Raw genomic sequence first — 13,098 nt, forward strand, 5'->3', positions numbered from 1 at the left:
CTTTCTATTCTTAATTTGATAATATCTTCTCATTCATTTTCTTTCTTTCCTCTGAAACTTCTACTAATTTGATGCTGGATCTCCTAGATTGATTTTCTCTGTTACCATCTTTTTCAGTATGTCTCTTTCTTGGGTGGGAGGAGAGCAGAGGTGGGTGGACAGATTTCCTTGAATTTATCTTCTACTCTTTTATCTGTTTTTAAAAAATGCCAAAAAGTTTCTTCTTTTTTTGGATTGTTCTTTTCTAAAAAATAGGGTAATGTCATTATTAAATGGCTAGAACTTTTTTGGTAACTCTTTGAGGATATTAACCATAAGATTTTTTTTTAAAAAGGTTTCTTTTGTTTCCTGCATTGTCTCTGTTTATTCACGGTTCCTCCTTTTTTTTTTTTAAAGCACACATTTATTTATTTATTATTTATTCTTAGTTGCATTGGGTCTTCGTTGCTGCACATGGGCTTTCTCTGGTTGTGGTGAGCGGGGGCTACTCTTCTTTGCGGTGCACAGGCTTCTCATTGCGGTGGCTTCTCTTGTTGTGGAGCACCAGCTCTAGGTGCGAGGGCTGCAGTAGTTGTGGCACGTGGGCTCAGTAGTTGTGGCTCAAGGGCTCTAGAACGCAGGTTCAGTAGTTGCAGTGCACAGACTTAGTTGCTCCATAGCACGTGGGATCTTCCCAGACCAGGGATTGGACACGTGTCCCCTGCACTGGCAGGCAGATTCTTAACCACTGCACCACCAGGGAAGTCCCTTTAAAAAATTTTTTTTGTTGTTATTTGGCTGTTCCAGCTCTTAGTTGCAGCACATGGGATCTTTGTTGTGGCTGGCGAGATTTTTTAGTTGTGGCATGCGTGATCTTTAGTTGCGGCACGTGGGCTCTTAGTTGTGGCATGCGGGAGCTAGTTCCCTGACCAGGGATCAAACCCGGGCCCCAGGAATTGGGAGCACAGAGTCTTAACCGTTGGACCACCAGGGAAGTCCCCCTCCTCCTTTTAAAAATATGTGTATATACTTTTTCCTTCTCTTTCTTTTATGATGTAAGATTGATTAAATGTCTGAGGATTCTTAGCTAATTATTTATATCCAAGAAAAAGGCCCTAAATTTAAAAAAACCTGAAAATTCTGTGTTGGTTAAGCTTATCAATAAGTGGGCTTCATTATCTGCTAAACAGGTGGCAAATTACCTTTTTGATAGGTGACCTCTTTATGTCAGTGTTTGTAGATCTTTTTCACTTGGGCAGTTCAGTTTCTCCAGTGGAAGGTTCTCCCCTCTCCTGCCTGGACAGTGTAAGTCTGGCTGCTGGCATTCTGGGACCTGCAACGCAAGAGGCTGAGAGGAGTCTGACTGTTCCCTATGCAAGCCTTCTCTGAGTCCCTTTGTTTTCATTTAAGCATCTCAACTCTGCCCTCTACTATGTCTAATGTTAGCTCAGATACCAGAGACTCAGGCTTCTCTAGTTTAATTGTTCTCATTTCCCATCGGGTGGAAATGAGGAAGCCATCTGGCATGGAGATGGGGAGCTGGAGGACCAATTGCACTTTATGTGGACTATTTCTGTTTACAGCACTGCCCCTTATTTGTACGTTCTGTGGTGCCTTGGTGCCTCCAATCCTTGAGCCTTTCTGCTTCTCAGCCGATTTCCCATCCTCAGATGAAAACACCAAAGTAAAGGCTTTTGTGCCCTTTACTCTGCTGAATTAATAAACATGCATCCATTCTGTTTTACATCTTCCAAAAACTTGTTGGTTTCTCTTTATATTGCTTTCAATATCTCTCGATTGCTTTCTAACATTTAATGATGTTTCAGGGAAGAGTGGTTAACTAAAATTCCCTCCTTGGTTTGTTTTTAAAGCTAAAAGACAGACTGTGGCTTTGGAACTGCTTGAATCAGAAAGAAAATATGTCATTAACATCTCTCTGATCCTGAAGATCAAGGCAACATTCCAGGGGTCAGATGGAAAGAGGAATTCCAAAGAGAGAAGGTATCCCTGTATTCATTGCCTTTGCTTTTCAGATTAAAATTTAAGGTAAGTTGTTTATTGTTTCCACTTTGGGAATTCTGGGACCTGTAAAGAGTTCCAGAAATAGTCTTTGAAAAGAGAATATCAGTGACAGCAGGTAACCCTTGGCAAGTCTCAAATTTAGATTCTGAGCAGATACGAAAATGAGTGTAGTCTCTGGGGCTTTCGGTGTCCCTGGCCTGTCTGTTTAAGAACCTAAAAGAGGAATAAATGCTACAGTGAGGGAGGCATTCCTGTCTGTTGCCATCTGCATGTTCCACTGGGATCCTGGAAGGCCCCCTGGAATCACTTATGAAAGTACAGGGAATGGATGCAATGGAGGTTTGAAGTGGCCATTAGATAAACGATACAGGGCTGATATAGCTATGAACTTGGACCTTTCTCATTATTTGTTCACGTGATTCTGGATGATGTGTGAGTCTTGTGTGTGTGCACCTGTGTTGTGGCGCAGTGCTTCCAGAGGGCCTGTGATGGGTTACAACAGCTTGCTAGCCCCAAGGGTACAACACTCCTCCATCTATATCTGTTTCCAAACTTCAGATTTGCTCTGCTTGCCTCTCTGTTGAGAGAAAGCAGGAAAGAGAAACTATGATTTGGTGGGAAAGGACTAATGTAATAAAGATGTAATAATCCAGATCAGCTGAGGAAAAGGCCAATCTAAATAAATGAAAAGTCTGGGTGATAGACCACTGGAGACAAATACAGCATCGCGACTTTAAGCATTCTGTCGGGTATTATACACTGGTGGCCATAAACTGTGGGATGCCCTAACTATGTTTTCCTGATTCTTATCACCTCCCCCTACCCCCCAATCTTACTTGGCTTTGCAGCTGCCAGCAGTACACCCAGTCACCAAAACGCAATGCTCCCCCTATCTGGGTGATTGAGGTAAGAAAATATTCCCTGACAAATCCACCAGTGGCTTAACAATTTTCAAGAATTGTTTCACTGGGACTTCCCTGGCGGTCCAGTGGTTAAGACTCCGTGCTTCCAATGCAGGGGGCGCGGATTCGATCCCTAGTTGGGGAACTAAGGTTCCCCACATGCTGCACGGTGTGGCCAAAATATAAAAAATAAATAAAAAGGAACAAATTTCTTTAAAAAAAGGAATATTCATTGTTAAAATAAAGAATTATGAGTAAACAAAACAGAAAGCAGCAAGGAGCAGAAAGGGTAATGTGACACTTAAAGCTGTGAACAAGAGAGGCTCTGGATTGGGTTTTACTTTCTCTCAGCGGCCACCTAGATTCTTGCTGGTCCTTCCTTTCCCTTCCGGCCACTTGATTCCCCCTCCTTCACCCCAATCGAGCTTGTCCTACCCTCCCAGATTGCCCCTTCAGCCCTCCGAGAAGTCTCTCCGGCCTCTAGCTACCTTGCTGTTGCCAAAGACTTGCTCAGTTTACATTAAAACCAATGTAAAACCCAGTATACCTTTTGATGGGCTTTGCCTCCACATCTAAGATTCTAAGCCAGCAGCATCTCTTTCCAGTCTCTGAAAATGTGGGGATGGAGCAAGGAGAGAGAGAGGATTGTTTGCTCTGGAATACAGTAACCAGGCCCCATGCTTGGCACTTCATTTATATTAACTTCATGAAATCTTCACAAGAACCCTGTGAATCCTACCTTATAGATGAAGAAACTCAGGTCTAGGGTTTAAAGCCACAAAACCAACAGGTGCCAGAACTGAAGCCCAGGCCCGTCTGACCCTGTGTCTCCTGCTCTTCCGACACCACACTGCTTCCCTCAGGACCATGTGATTGCAAAGATACCACCTTGACTAACAGCAATATGCCAAGTGCCTCAGCCAGAAGCCGACCTTGTCTCTTCCTATTTCACAACTTATGCTTCTCTCTAACCGCCCATAAGTTCTTACTTCAGATCTCAGCTGACTTGTCAGGTAGGGATATATTCTTAGCTCACAGAAGCTCTTTTCTATTTGCCCTCACTTCTACTTCTCATGACCCATTACTGAGGAAGAAGTGGGCCTTTCCCCAAAATCCTGAGATTAAAAAAATTAACATGCATCCTCAATGAAAGTAAGAAAATGGCTATTTCTCGTATCCATGATAATGCTATTCATGTTAGTTATCGGCTAAGCAACCTCTTTTTTGTTTTCATAGCCCAAGAAGAGAAAAGCTTCAATTTAGGATTCTTAGTGCTAATCTCCGGTTCTGAGGTTGCGATGTTGCCCTTCTCCTACCTGGGGTTAGATCTTCATCCTCCTCCTTTAACTCACTATGTTTCTTTTTTTTTAAGCTTTCTGAAGCCTCCAGCTGTACTTTATTTAAATAGACCAGCTGAATGAAATACAAAACAGAATGAGATTGTTCCTCTTCCCTACTGGCATTGTTCCTCCCATGCAAGATGAAAATTAAGTTATTAACATTTACTATTTTTCCCATCACAACATGCAAGACCTTCTGCATCTTCTACCCTCACTGAAAAGTCACCTGGGGGTGGAAAACAACACCCACTACAACTACATACCTGACACTCAAACCTGAGGTTGCCACGTCTTCTCAAGCCTATAAATAAAACTTCAGGTTTTCCGCAGAAAAAACGTGAAGCACTCAGGAGTCTCCTCAGGCTGTTTCAAGCCAGCCCTGCCCCTGGCTAAAAGGGCCTGACGCTACAGGGGCAAAGGCTGCCTGCTGAAGCCTGAGGGGGATGTGCAGGCTGCTGTCCATTTGTAGGAGGATCACAGAAGTTGGAGCTCTTGGCTTTTTTCCGGTATGATTCACGCACACAGAGCCACAACCTCAGGCTCAAACAGTCCTGTCTGACCCCTTATCAGGAGGGACAAAGTCAGCCCCACAGGATTGCCAGTTAGCCTTAGAAGCTAAACTCCAGGGCCACATCTACCAAGAGCTCAGCGAGCTGTGTGCTTCAGATCACCACCAGGTGGCACATATTTTAATTATCGATGCCTCACCTTGCAGCTGAAGCTCAGGAGCTGTTTTGACTTAAGAGCTAAGTTATTAATTTGAAACTATAACTGGATTTTCATTGATTGCTTTTAGTTTATTCTTCTCATTGCTTGAGTACTGTATTGCGGGAGCCGAAATTACTTTGAAGGCTTTAGAAAGAATAAACTACTCATGTTGCCATAATCTCACCCCTGGTAAGGAAGAGAAAATAAGTTGAGCACGTAATACTTTTGTCTTAATGAAAAACTTGCTTCTGGGAGTCAGGTCTGGCTCCAGGCAAAATAGTGAAATAGATTAAGTGTGTCTATGCTTCTTGCTTCTTTCTCCCTCTGCTCTCCACTTCCTGGCTTACCTCGTCCACACTCTTCCCTGATTTCAAATATTAACCTTATTAAATTAAAAAAAAATTTAAAGCCTGTTTTCAATATTTGGTACAGAACCCACTGTAAACCATTGCTCTTCATGTAACTTACATGCTTCCATGATGCTTGATGGGAGCCTTAGCCTTTTCTGACCCTCATCCTGAAACCTTACTCTGTTAGCCCAGTGGACAGTCCAGGAGACATCTGGATTCCAACCAAGTTACCAGCTGTCAACTCTGCAAGTACACTGGTCACAGTGTAGCAGAAGGCAGCTTTCTAGAAAGGAAAGAAAAAGAAAGGACAGGACAGGACAGGAAAGGAAGGAAGGAGAGAAAAAGAAAAGAGATAACCCAAGACGATTATATAACCTACAGTGACAAACCCATCACAAAGTCACTATCTCACCACGGTGCCCTAACATCTCTCAGTGTCACACCAGGAATATTACCCAAAGTCACTGTCAGCCTCTGGGTGGGGAGAAATCTTTCACATCTAGATCTTTTGCTGGTGCAGTGTTTTCACTCTTTCAGTTTGATCAGTTGTGCTTTCCTCATCAGATTTACGGTCTTCTCCCAGTCAAGACTGTCTCCCAGCCACTCCTACAAATTTCCTTTGGTCTGGACAGGGATTACTTAGATCTTCTGAGCCCACTGCACCAGCCTAGCACAGGCCTCTCCTCCCACACTTATGGATCAGCTGGCTCTGCGTGTGTGGAGGCACAGGGGCTGGTCAGATGGGGGTGGAAGGAATCCTTGTATCTTTTCACAGGAGGCTGGGTATCCCATTCCAGCATTTGTGTGTCTTCTCTGAGCTACGATCACGGGGAGTCTCCTTTGCCTGGAGATGGGTTGAAAACACCTCCTTTCAAAACTGGCATCCTTCCTTCTGTTCTCAGCAAAGGTCTGCTTGTTTGCTGTTGGCAAAGCACCCCCAACTGTCCACTAATTTACTCTCAGTAGACTCTGGGGAAATATCCAAATAAGTTTGGTTCTCAGCAACAAGCAGGCCATCACTTTCTTCTTTGTTAAACTTGTGGTCTTGGCCGCTCTCCCCTTTTGAGACGGACTGCATTCTGCCTATGGAATGTGTATCTCTGTTTTCACTTTACTACGGCTAGCCCTTGAATTCTTTGCTGCGCGAAGCTAAGGATGCTTACTTGGCAGCCTGTCCCAGGGACCCGCCCGAGACCTGGGACATGACCATTCTCTTGCACCCCAATTTTCCTGCAACCTCTTTACAAAGGATATTAATAAATCTACTTCTTACCTAAAGAAAAAACAAACAAAAAACCAACCAACCAAACAAACCCTCCCCAAAACCCTGTGGTCTTAAAAGCACCGGGTAACCTATTTTCAATCTCCCTAAGTTACCAAGCTGGAGCTGAAATCCTTGCTGTAGCCCAGTAAGACTTCACTCTTTCTGTTTCTTCCTTCCTCGCTCCTACAGGCCTCTGCTCCCTCCCTTCTCCATCCAATCCCCCTTCTTCTTCCTCCTATGATTCTCTTTGTCTTTCCTCTCCCCCCATCCTCCTCTAACTTCTCTCTTCTTTCCTTCATTTCCTCTGAAAAAAAATGAGGCACCCTGAGATGGCTGGGGGGATGTGAGAGAAGGAAGGGGGCTCAGCAAAACTCCTGGGAGTAGCAGGCCAGGCCTAGTTTGTAGCCTCCCCCGGCAAGACTCCATCCTTGCCCAGATTCTTCTTAGAAACTGAAGGAAAGGGGAAAAGGAACACTTTTATGCCCTCATCCTCTGAGCTTTCAGTTGCCAGCTTTAAACAAAATTCCTCCTTACCTAAGTACAGTCTCCTAACCAGTAGCTAAGAATGACCCAGTGCCACCTTAGTGTCCCCATCTGCAACATTAATTAGAAGAGACAATTTGCACATCAAGTGGGAATAACCTTAAAACGTTGAAAAAGATTTCCCTTAAAATTTCCACTGTCACATAAATAAGAGTGTACCAGTTAAGCTTTAAAAAGGCCATTCAAGTGATGTGCCCTTTACTAGTTCAATACATTCGTATAGGAGCCATCAGTAAAAGGGTCTTTCTATAGTCTGAGGATATCTGCTGTGAGGTTGACGATGACAGACTTTTTTTTGAATACTAAAGGCAGACCTGTGACTCAACATATTTTGAATGGCTGGGAAAATGGGACCTGCTCCATGTATTCTTGTAGAGCCTTTTCTTCTCTACACCTGGTTTGTGTGTCTATTCTGTTCCAAGCCTCTTCCCTGGCTCTTTACGGTACCTTGTCCAGCAGCACCTGGATTTGCTTCACGCTCTGCAGGAAAGGGTCTTGAAGTGGCCACGCCAAGGGGTCCTTGGAGATTTATTCCTTAAGTTAACAAATGATGAGGTAAGTTTTTTTCTTAATCCTTTATAAACTTGAATTATATGTGTCTGTGTCTCCCTTGTCTGTTTCTCTCTTTTTTTTTTTTTTTTTTTTTTTTTTTTTTTTTTTTTTTTTTGCGGCTCCGGACGCGCAGGCTCAGCGGCCATGGCTCACGGGCCCAGCCGCTCCGCGGCATGTGGGATCTTCCTGGACCGGGGCACGAACCCGTGTCCCCTGCATCAGCAGGCGGACTCTCAACCACTGCGCCACCAGGGAAGCCCCTGTCTGTTTCTCTTAATAGAGAATCTAGAACCAGTGAATTTCAGAGTTAGAGGAACTCCTGAGATCTAGTCTAACCCTCATTCTACAGATAATGAAATAAAGTTCAGAGAAATTAAAAGCCTTGGCTGAAATCACCCAGCTATCTAGATATTTGTAGATCTGTGGCTAGAACCCAAGTCTTTTAACTTCCAGATCATCACTTTCCACTGTACTATAACTGCCCCCATTGAATATGTACGTGTATGTGTATGTATGTGTGTGTATTTGTGTATAAGTATATATACACGCACATATATATCCATACATACATATAACATAAATATATGAGAGTCTGTATATATGTATATACTTTCACGCACAATTTCATATCCTAGAGATTTTTTAAAATGTGATGGGCAGCTATTTGTCTGGAATGTTTTTTGTTTTCACTTCCGTGGAGAAAGGTTTGAAATCTCTATAATGTTCTTCAAAGAAAGTATGATTTAGGCCACAAGTTGCAAACTCAAATGCCTATAGGGCCAGACAATGACATTAGTGAGGAGAAGTGAGCTGAATGTAAAACAGTGTGGACTGTGGGGAAGTGAGCGTAAGTGGAGCACATATGCTTTCAACAAAGAATAGCTACTCAGCTTTATCCAGTTGTTATGCAGGAAAAAAGGACTAGAGTTACCAGAACTTCTGATATTTTAAGAGAAGCTGGAAATCCAGAATTTTGTACGAAATTTTCTTATTTTAAAAATATTGTGTGGGCTAATTAAAACTGGTCTGCAAGCCAGATTTTGCCTGCAGTTAACCTCTGCATATCGATGATTCTCAGCTGTGATTAATAATACAAAATTTACAAATTATTTACTTGTATAGAGTGGATGTAATACTATCCCTCTAATATCACTTTTACTCATTTGTATTCAGTATGCTTTCTTGAGCTGAAAATTGTTATATCTATGGGAGTATAACTTTGAAAGGTGAGAACTGTTTTCCTGAGGGGATATTCCATAGGTGAATATGCAATTAGTGGAAAAAGTTGAGAATCCCTGGTCTAGAAACTATGAGGTGAGTTTGACAAAGTTCCTCATTTAGATGTAGATGATTGAAGCATTTCATCACTAATGAAAGTAATTAAAAAACAAAATATACATTTTTATCACTGAACAGCTTTTAAAAATATTTTTCAACTTACATGGCCCCTTCCCTCCAGTTTGGTTTATCATTTCACTTTCTCGTTAAAGCAGGGATACTGAGTTTTGTTTTCCAAATCCACAGGAATATTTTCCTTAAAACCAAAGATTTTTAAGGTGAATTAAAAAAAATTTACTACACACATTAAATGAATGATTAAAATCATCTCTGCAAAGTACTCCATTTAATATGCATGACTCTGTAAACATATTAGTTGCTATCATTCCTGTCTCCAGGTTCTTACCATGCCTTTTTCTGCTTGTTTTCAAGAATAATTTTTTGGATTATTATGTTGCTTACCTGAGGGACCTGCCAGAATGCATCTCTTTGGTTCACGTGGTTGTTCTGAAGGAGGTATGTGTGCACTGTCCTTTGGTTACATGTGTAACTATATGATGTTGCTCATCTACCCAGAAACTACAGCACGTGCACGCTGAGCTTGTTCTCCAGGCTGGGGAACGGCTTGAACAGAGCCACTGACATTCCTCCCTGGGGTTAAAGGAGCCCGCTCAAGGATCAGTGCCATTGCTTTGGTCTTTGCTCTTCCTTACTGACCCTCTGTTCCATTCCATTGGAAATACAGACAAAGTAAACAGCTATTCTAAGCAGAGATCTTCAGACTGCAGCTTTGCAGCCTTGAGGGGTTTGGGGCTTTACAGGCTCAGACAATATGAACTGAATATTAAACTCATGTTATCCTGTATCTGTCAGTTTATAAGATTATAAAATGGCTTTAGTCATGTTGCTTTAAGTATCGCTTCTGCAGTGATATATTAGGTGCTCAATAAGTAAATATAAGACAATTCTAGTTATTTTAGGTCAGTAGAAAAGAACCATATCAGGAGCTCTAAAGCTAGGAGTTAATCAAGTTTCACAAGAGGTGAGAGGCTCCATTAACTTTCTACTTCAACCCCCTACTGCTCCCAACCCAGTACAATACCAACCACGTGTTAGCACTCAGCAAATATTTGAGTAAGGGAAAGGCGGGGAAGGGACATGGAAAAAGTCCAGCATGTTTCCTGCTGCCAGGCCAGCTGACCAGTTTCTAATCATACTCCCTTCCCCTTTCTCATGAGGCTCCAATCCACCCTTAGTGCCTATTCGTAAACCACTGTAAAGATTACTGGCTGAAGAACCGTAATGAACTTAGTCAACTCATATATAATCTACTGAATGCCCACTGTGCTAAGATGGTGTCGGAGGGTGGGGAAGAGGAGGGAGTCGTTGGGAAACTTGGGTGGATTCTAAACAAGTATATGACATGCTCCCTGTTAGAGACGAGGTGTCTCCTTGAGCATGTCCCCCAATAGATCAATGCTGCCTGACACTCTAGATGAAGAAAATTCTCTTCAGAGAAGAGAGTAAACCCTTCTTACTCTGGGGGAACTGACTCTGGGGTTTGACAGCCAGAGCTGGGGGGACGCTGAAGACTGACTCCAACTTTCTTTCATTCAGGGTGATGAAGAGATTAAGTCTGACATCTATACACTGTTTTTTCACATAGTTCAGCGCATCCCTGAGTATCTGATCCATCTGCAGGTAGGTATGGCTGGCCAAGCCACTAAACTGATTTTCATGCTAAACAGGTGTTTTTGGCTTCCAATGAAAGACACTGTGAAGGGTCAAGGAATCATTAATATTTCTAAGAAGTGTTTAAATGATTTAGATTGTTATGCTCACCCCATCTCCACCTTGTGGTATGAGCTAAAATCTCATTCTCTAAAAATATTTGGCTCGTGACGCCAAAAATGAAGTTCTACCTTCATTGACCGGCAATTCACACCTATGCTGATCCAGGATCTTTCTATGGCAGCTCCTGCCAGACCCTGGATACCTATTCAGTCCCTTCCACCTTGGTTCTACAGCCATCTAAATGCACCCCTGACTACTACTTCCTTTTGGCTTGCGTCCAAGAGTCTACAATACATTGTGCTTATGTCTTGTGTCACAGGAGAAGCATGGAGAAGCTGATGAGCTGACTTCTTCACACCATTTTCCCGCAGGGTTTGTAGAATCTTGGAGGCAGTAGAATTGAGAAAGAGACTCATCAACACCCCTACCAGCCCCTCTTCTTCCCACCACCCACCTGCTCTGGTTTAATTGCTGACTGATCTTCTTAAGTAATTCAGTGAAAGCATCTCAGAAATGCTTGGGATTTGTCTCAGGTAGAAGTAGCCCAGTATTAATATTAAAAAGACTTTCAATTGTATGTGGCTTTAGATCTTAAAATCATTCTCTCACAGTAATTATCTAATTTAATCTTTTCAACAATCCCATGAAATAGGTAGCATTATTAACATTTTTTAAGATAAGGAAATGGCGACCCAAAGAAGTAACTTGCCCAAGTTAAGACACCTGGTCAGTGAAAAAATATAGGCCTGAAACCCAGGTCTTGCAAGCAGGTTGTAAGTAAGTAAATAAGAGCCCAGATTCTGCTGTCTGACTTGAGTTCAAATCCTGACTCTGCTACACACTAGATGTGTGACCCAGTGAAGATTACTTAACTTCACTGTGCCTTGATTTCCTTATTTGTTAATTGGAGTAACAATGGCATATATCTAACTGGGTTATGGTAAAAATTAAATGAGAAAATAATGTAAAGGACTTAGTGCTTGGCAATAGGAAGCGCTCAATAACTGTTAGCTTTCCCAAATCCAACCAGCATGCACATTCCACTATAGCACAGCAGGCAATGTAACAGGAGGGGCCACTAGGCCGGGCTTGATCATAAACATCCCCTCACTTCCAGCCTTGATGCCTGACCTTCTCACCATTGGTCTGACTCCTTTGGGTTACAAGGCATTGCCTATAGACAGTAATTGTTAGAATGGCTCCATTACTTCAGAGATCTAATTAGTAGATCCTTCTAATTTTTCAGATGGAATTATGTTCAAATTCAACTCGAACAGGAGCAATAGTGACTATTATTTTCCCTTGGTGTGATGGACAAAGAGAACAGCAAGTTTGACTTTTCAGTTTGTAATTAAATTGGCCATTTGCATCATTTTGATTAAATGGCTACCAAACTCTCACGACAGATCAAGGCAAGGTACAGAAGAGACGAAACAACTTTTCATTCTAACTATGCAATGCTGCTTCCTTTTTTCCTCCATCCAGAACGTCCTGAAGTTCACAGAGCAGGAACACCCTGACTATTACCTACTTCTTGTGTGTGTTCAACGCCTGCGAGTATTTATCTCACACTACACCCTGCTGTTTCAGTGCAATGAGGATTTGCTTATTCAGAAACGGAAAAAACTCAAGAAGTAAGGTTCTGATGGTGCAGTCTAGAGGGTTGATCAAAGGTTTCTGAGAACAGGGATACAGACGGTCAATGTGCGTGTCTGTCACAAGTAACCACACTGAATGTAAAGCGGCTGAAATGCAGTGATGGAGGCGGAAGAGAAGAGAGAGCAGGGGAGGGAAGAGAGGTGACCAGGTTGGCTACAGGAGGGAGGTACTTACTACCTGGTGGAAATTAATTTAGAAAATGAGCACTTTTACTCTAATGCTTCTGCAGACCTTCTATTATCTCATGTTGCTAACCACCTCAAAAATAGCTGTTTCACTGAACTTGCCAGGTTTAAAGTTGCAGTTTAAAGGCCAGAATGTGATTTCTTTCATTAATTCAAGAAATATTTACTGAGCACGTATTGAATATCAGGCACTGTTCGGCAAACTGAATATACTGCAAAGAACAAAACAGACAAAAATCTTTGCCACGTGGAGCTTACTTTCTAGATCTGGGTAGCCAGTTAATAAATAAGTTAGATGGTTTAAGTGCTATGGATAAAAATAAAACAAATAAGGGAGGGGGTGGTGGTTGAAAGGATTTCACACTAAGAGGAAACAGGAAGGACTGATTAAGGAAAATCTGGGCTTATGAGGGAACAGAAGCAACTCATAACAAAGCTTCCTAATAACCTGGAATTCCTTCAACCTCATCCCAAACCAATGAGGAGAACAGAATCATTTCTGTGCGTGCTTTACACCAGTGA

The 13,098-nt window shown here is 42.3% G+C and overlaps 1 protein-coding gene across 2 annotated transcripts in view; it reads left to right on the forward strand.

Annotated features, from left to right (window-relative positions):
- ARHGEF33 (Rho guanine nucleotide exchange factor 33) overlaps positions 1-13,098 on the forward strand; it is a 46,773-nt gene that overhangs the window by 18,325 nt on the left and 15,350 nt on the right. For both annotated transcript variants that reach the window (XM_032653044.1, XM_032653045.1), the window contains exons 8-12: positions 1,851-1,980; positions 7,531-7,663; positions 9,371-9,454; positions 10,556-10,639; positions 12,218-12,366. In XM_032653044.1, the coding sequence (XP_032508935.1) occupies positions 1,851-1,980; positions 7,531-7,663; positions 9,371-9,454; positions 10,556-10,639; positions 12,218-12,366 (580 nt within the window). The remainder of the gene's footprint in view (positions 1-1,850; positions 1,981-7,530; positions 7,664-9,370; positions 9,455-10,555; positions 10,640-12,217; positions 12,367-13,098) is intronic.

Source organism: Phocoena sinus, chromosome 13 (assembly GCF_008692025.1).
Source record: "Phocoena sinus isolate mPhoSin1 chromosome 13, mPhoSin1.pri, whole genome shotgun sequence".
NCBI lineage: Eukaryota > Metazoa > Chordata > Mammalia > Artiodactyla > Phocoenidae > Phocoena > Phocoena sinus.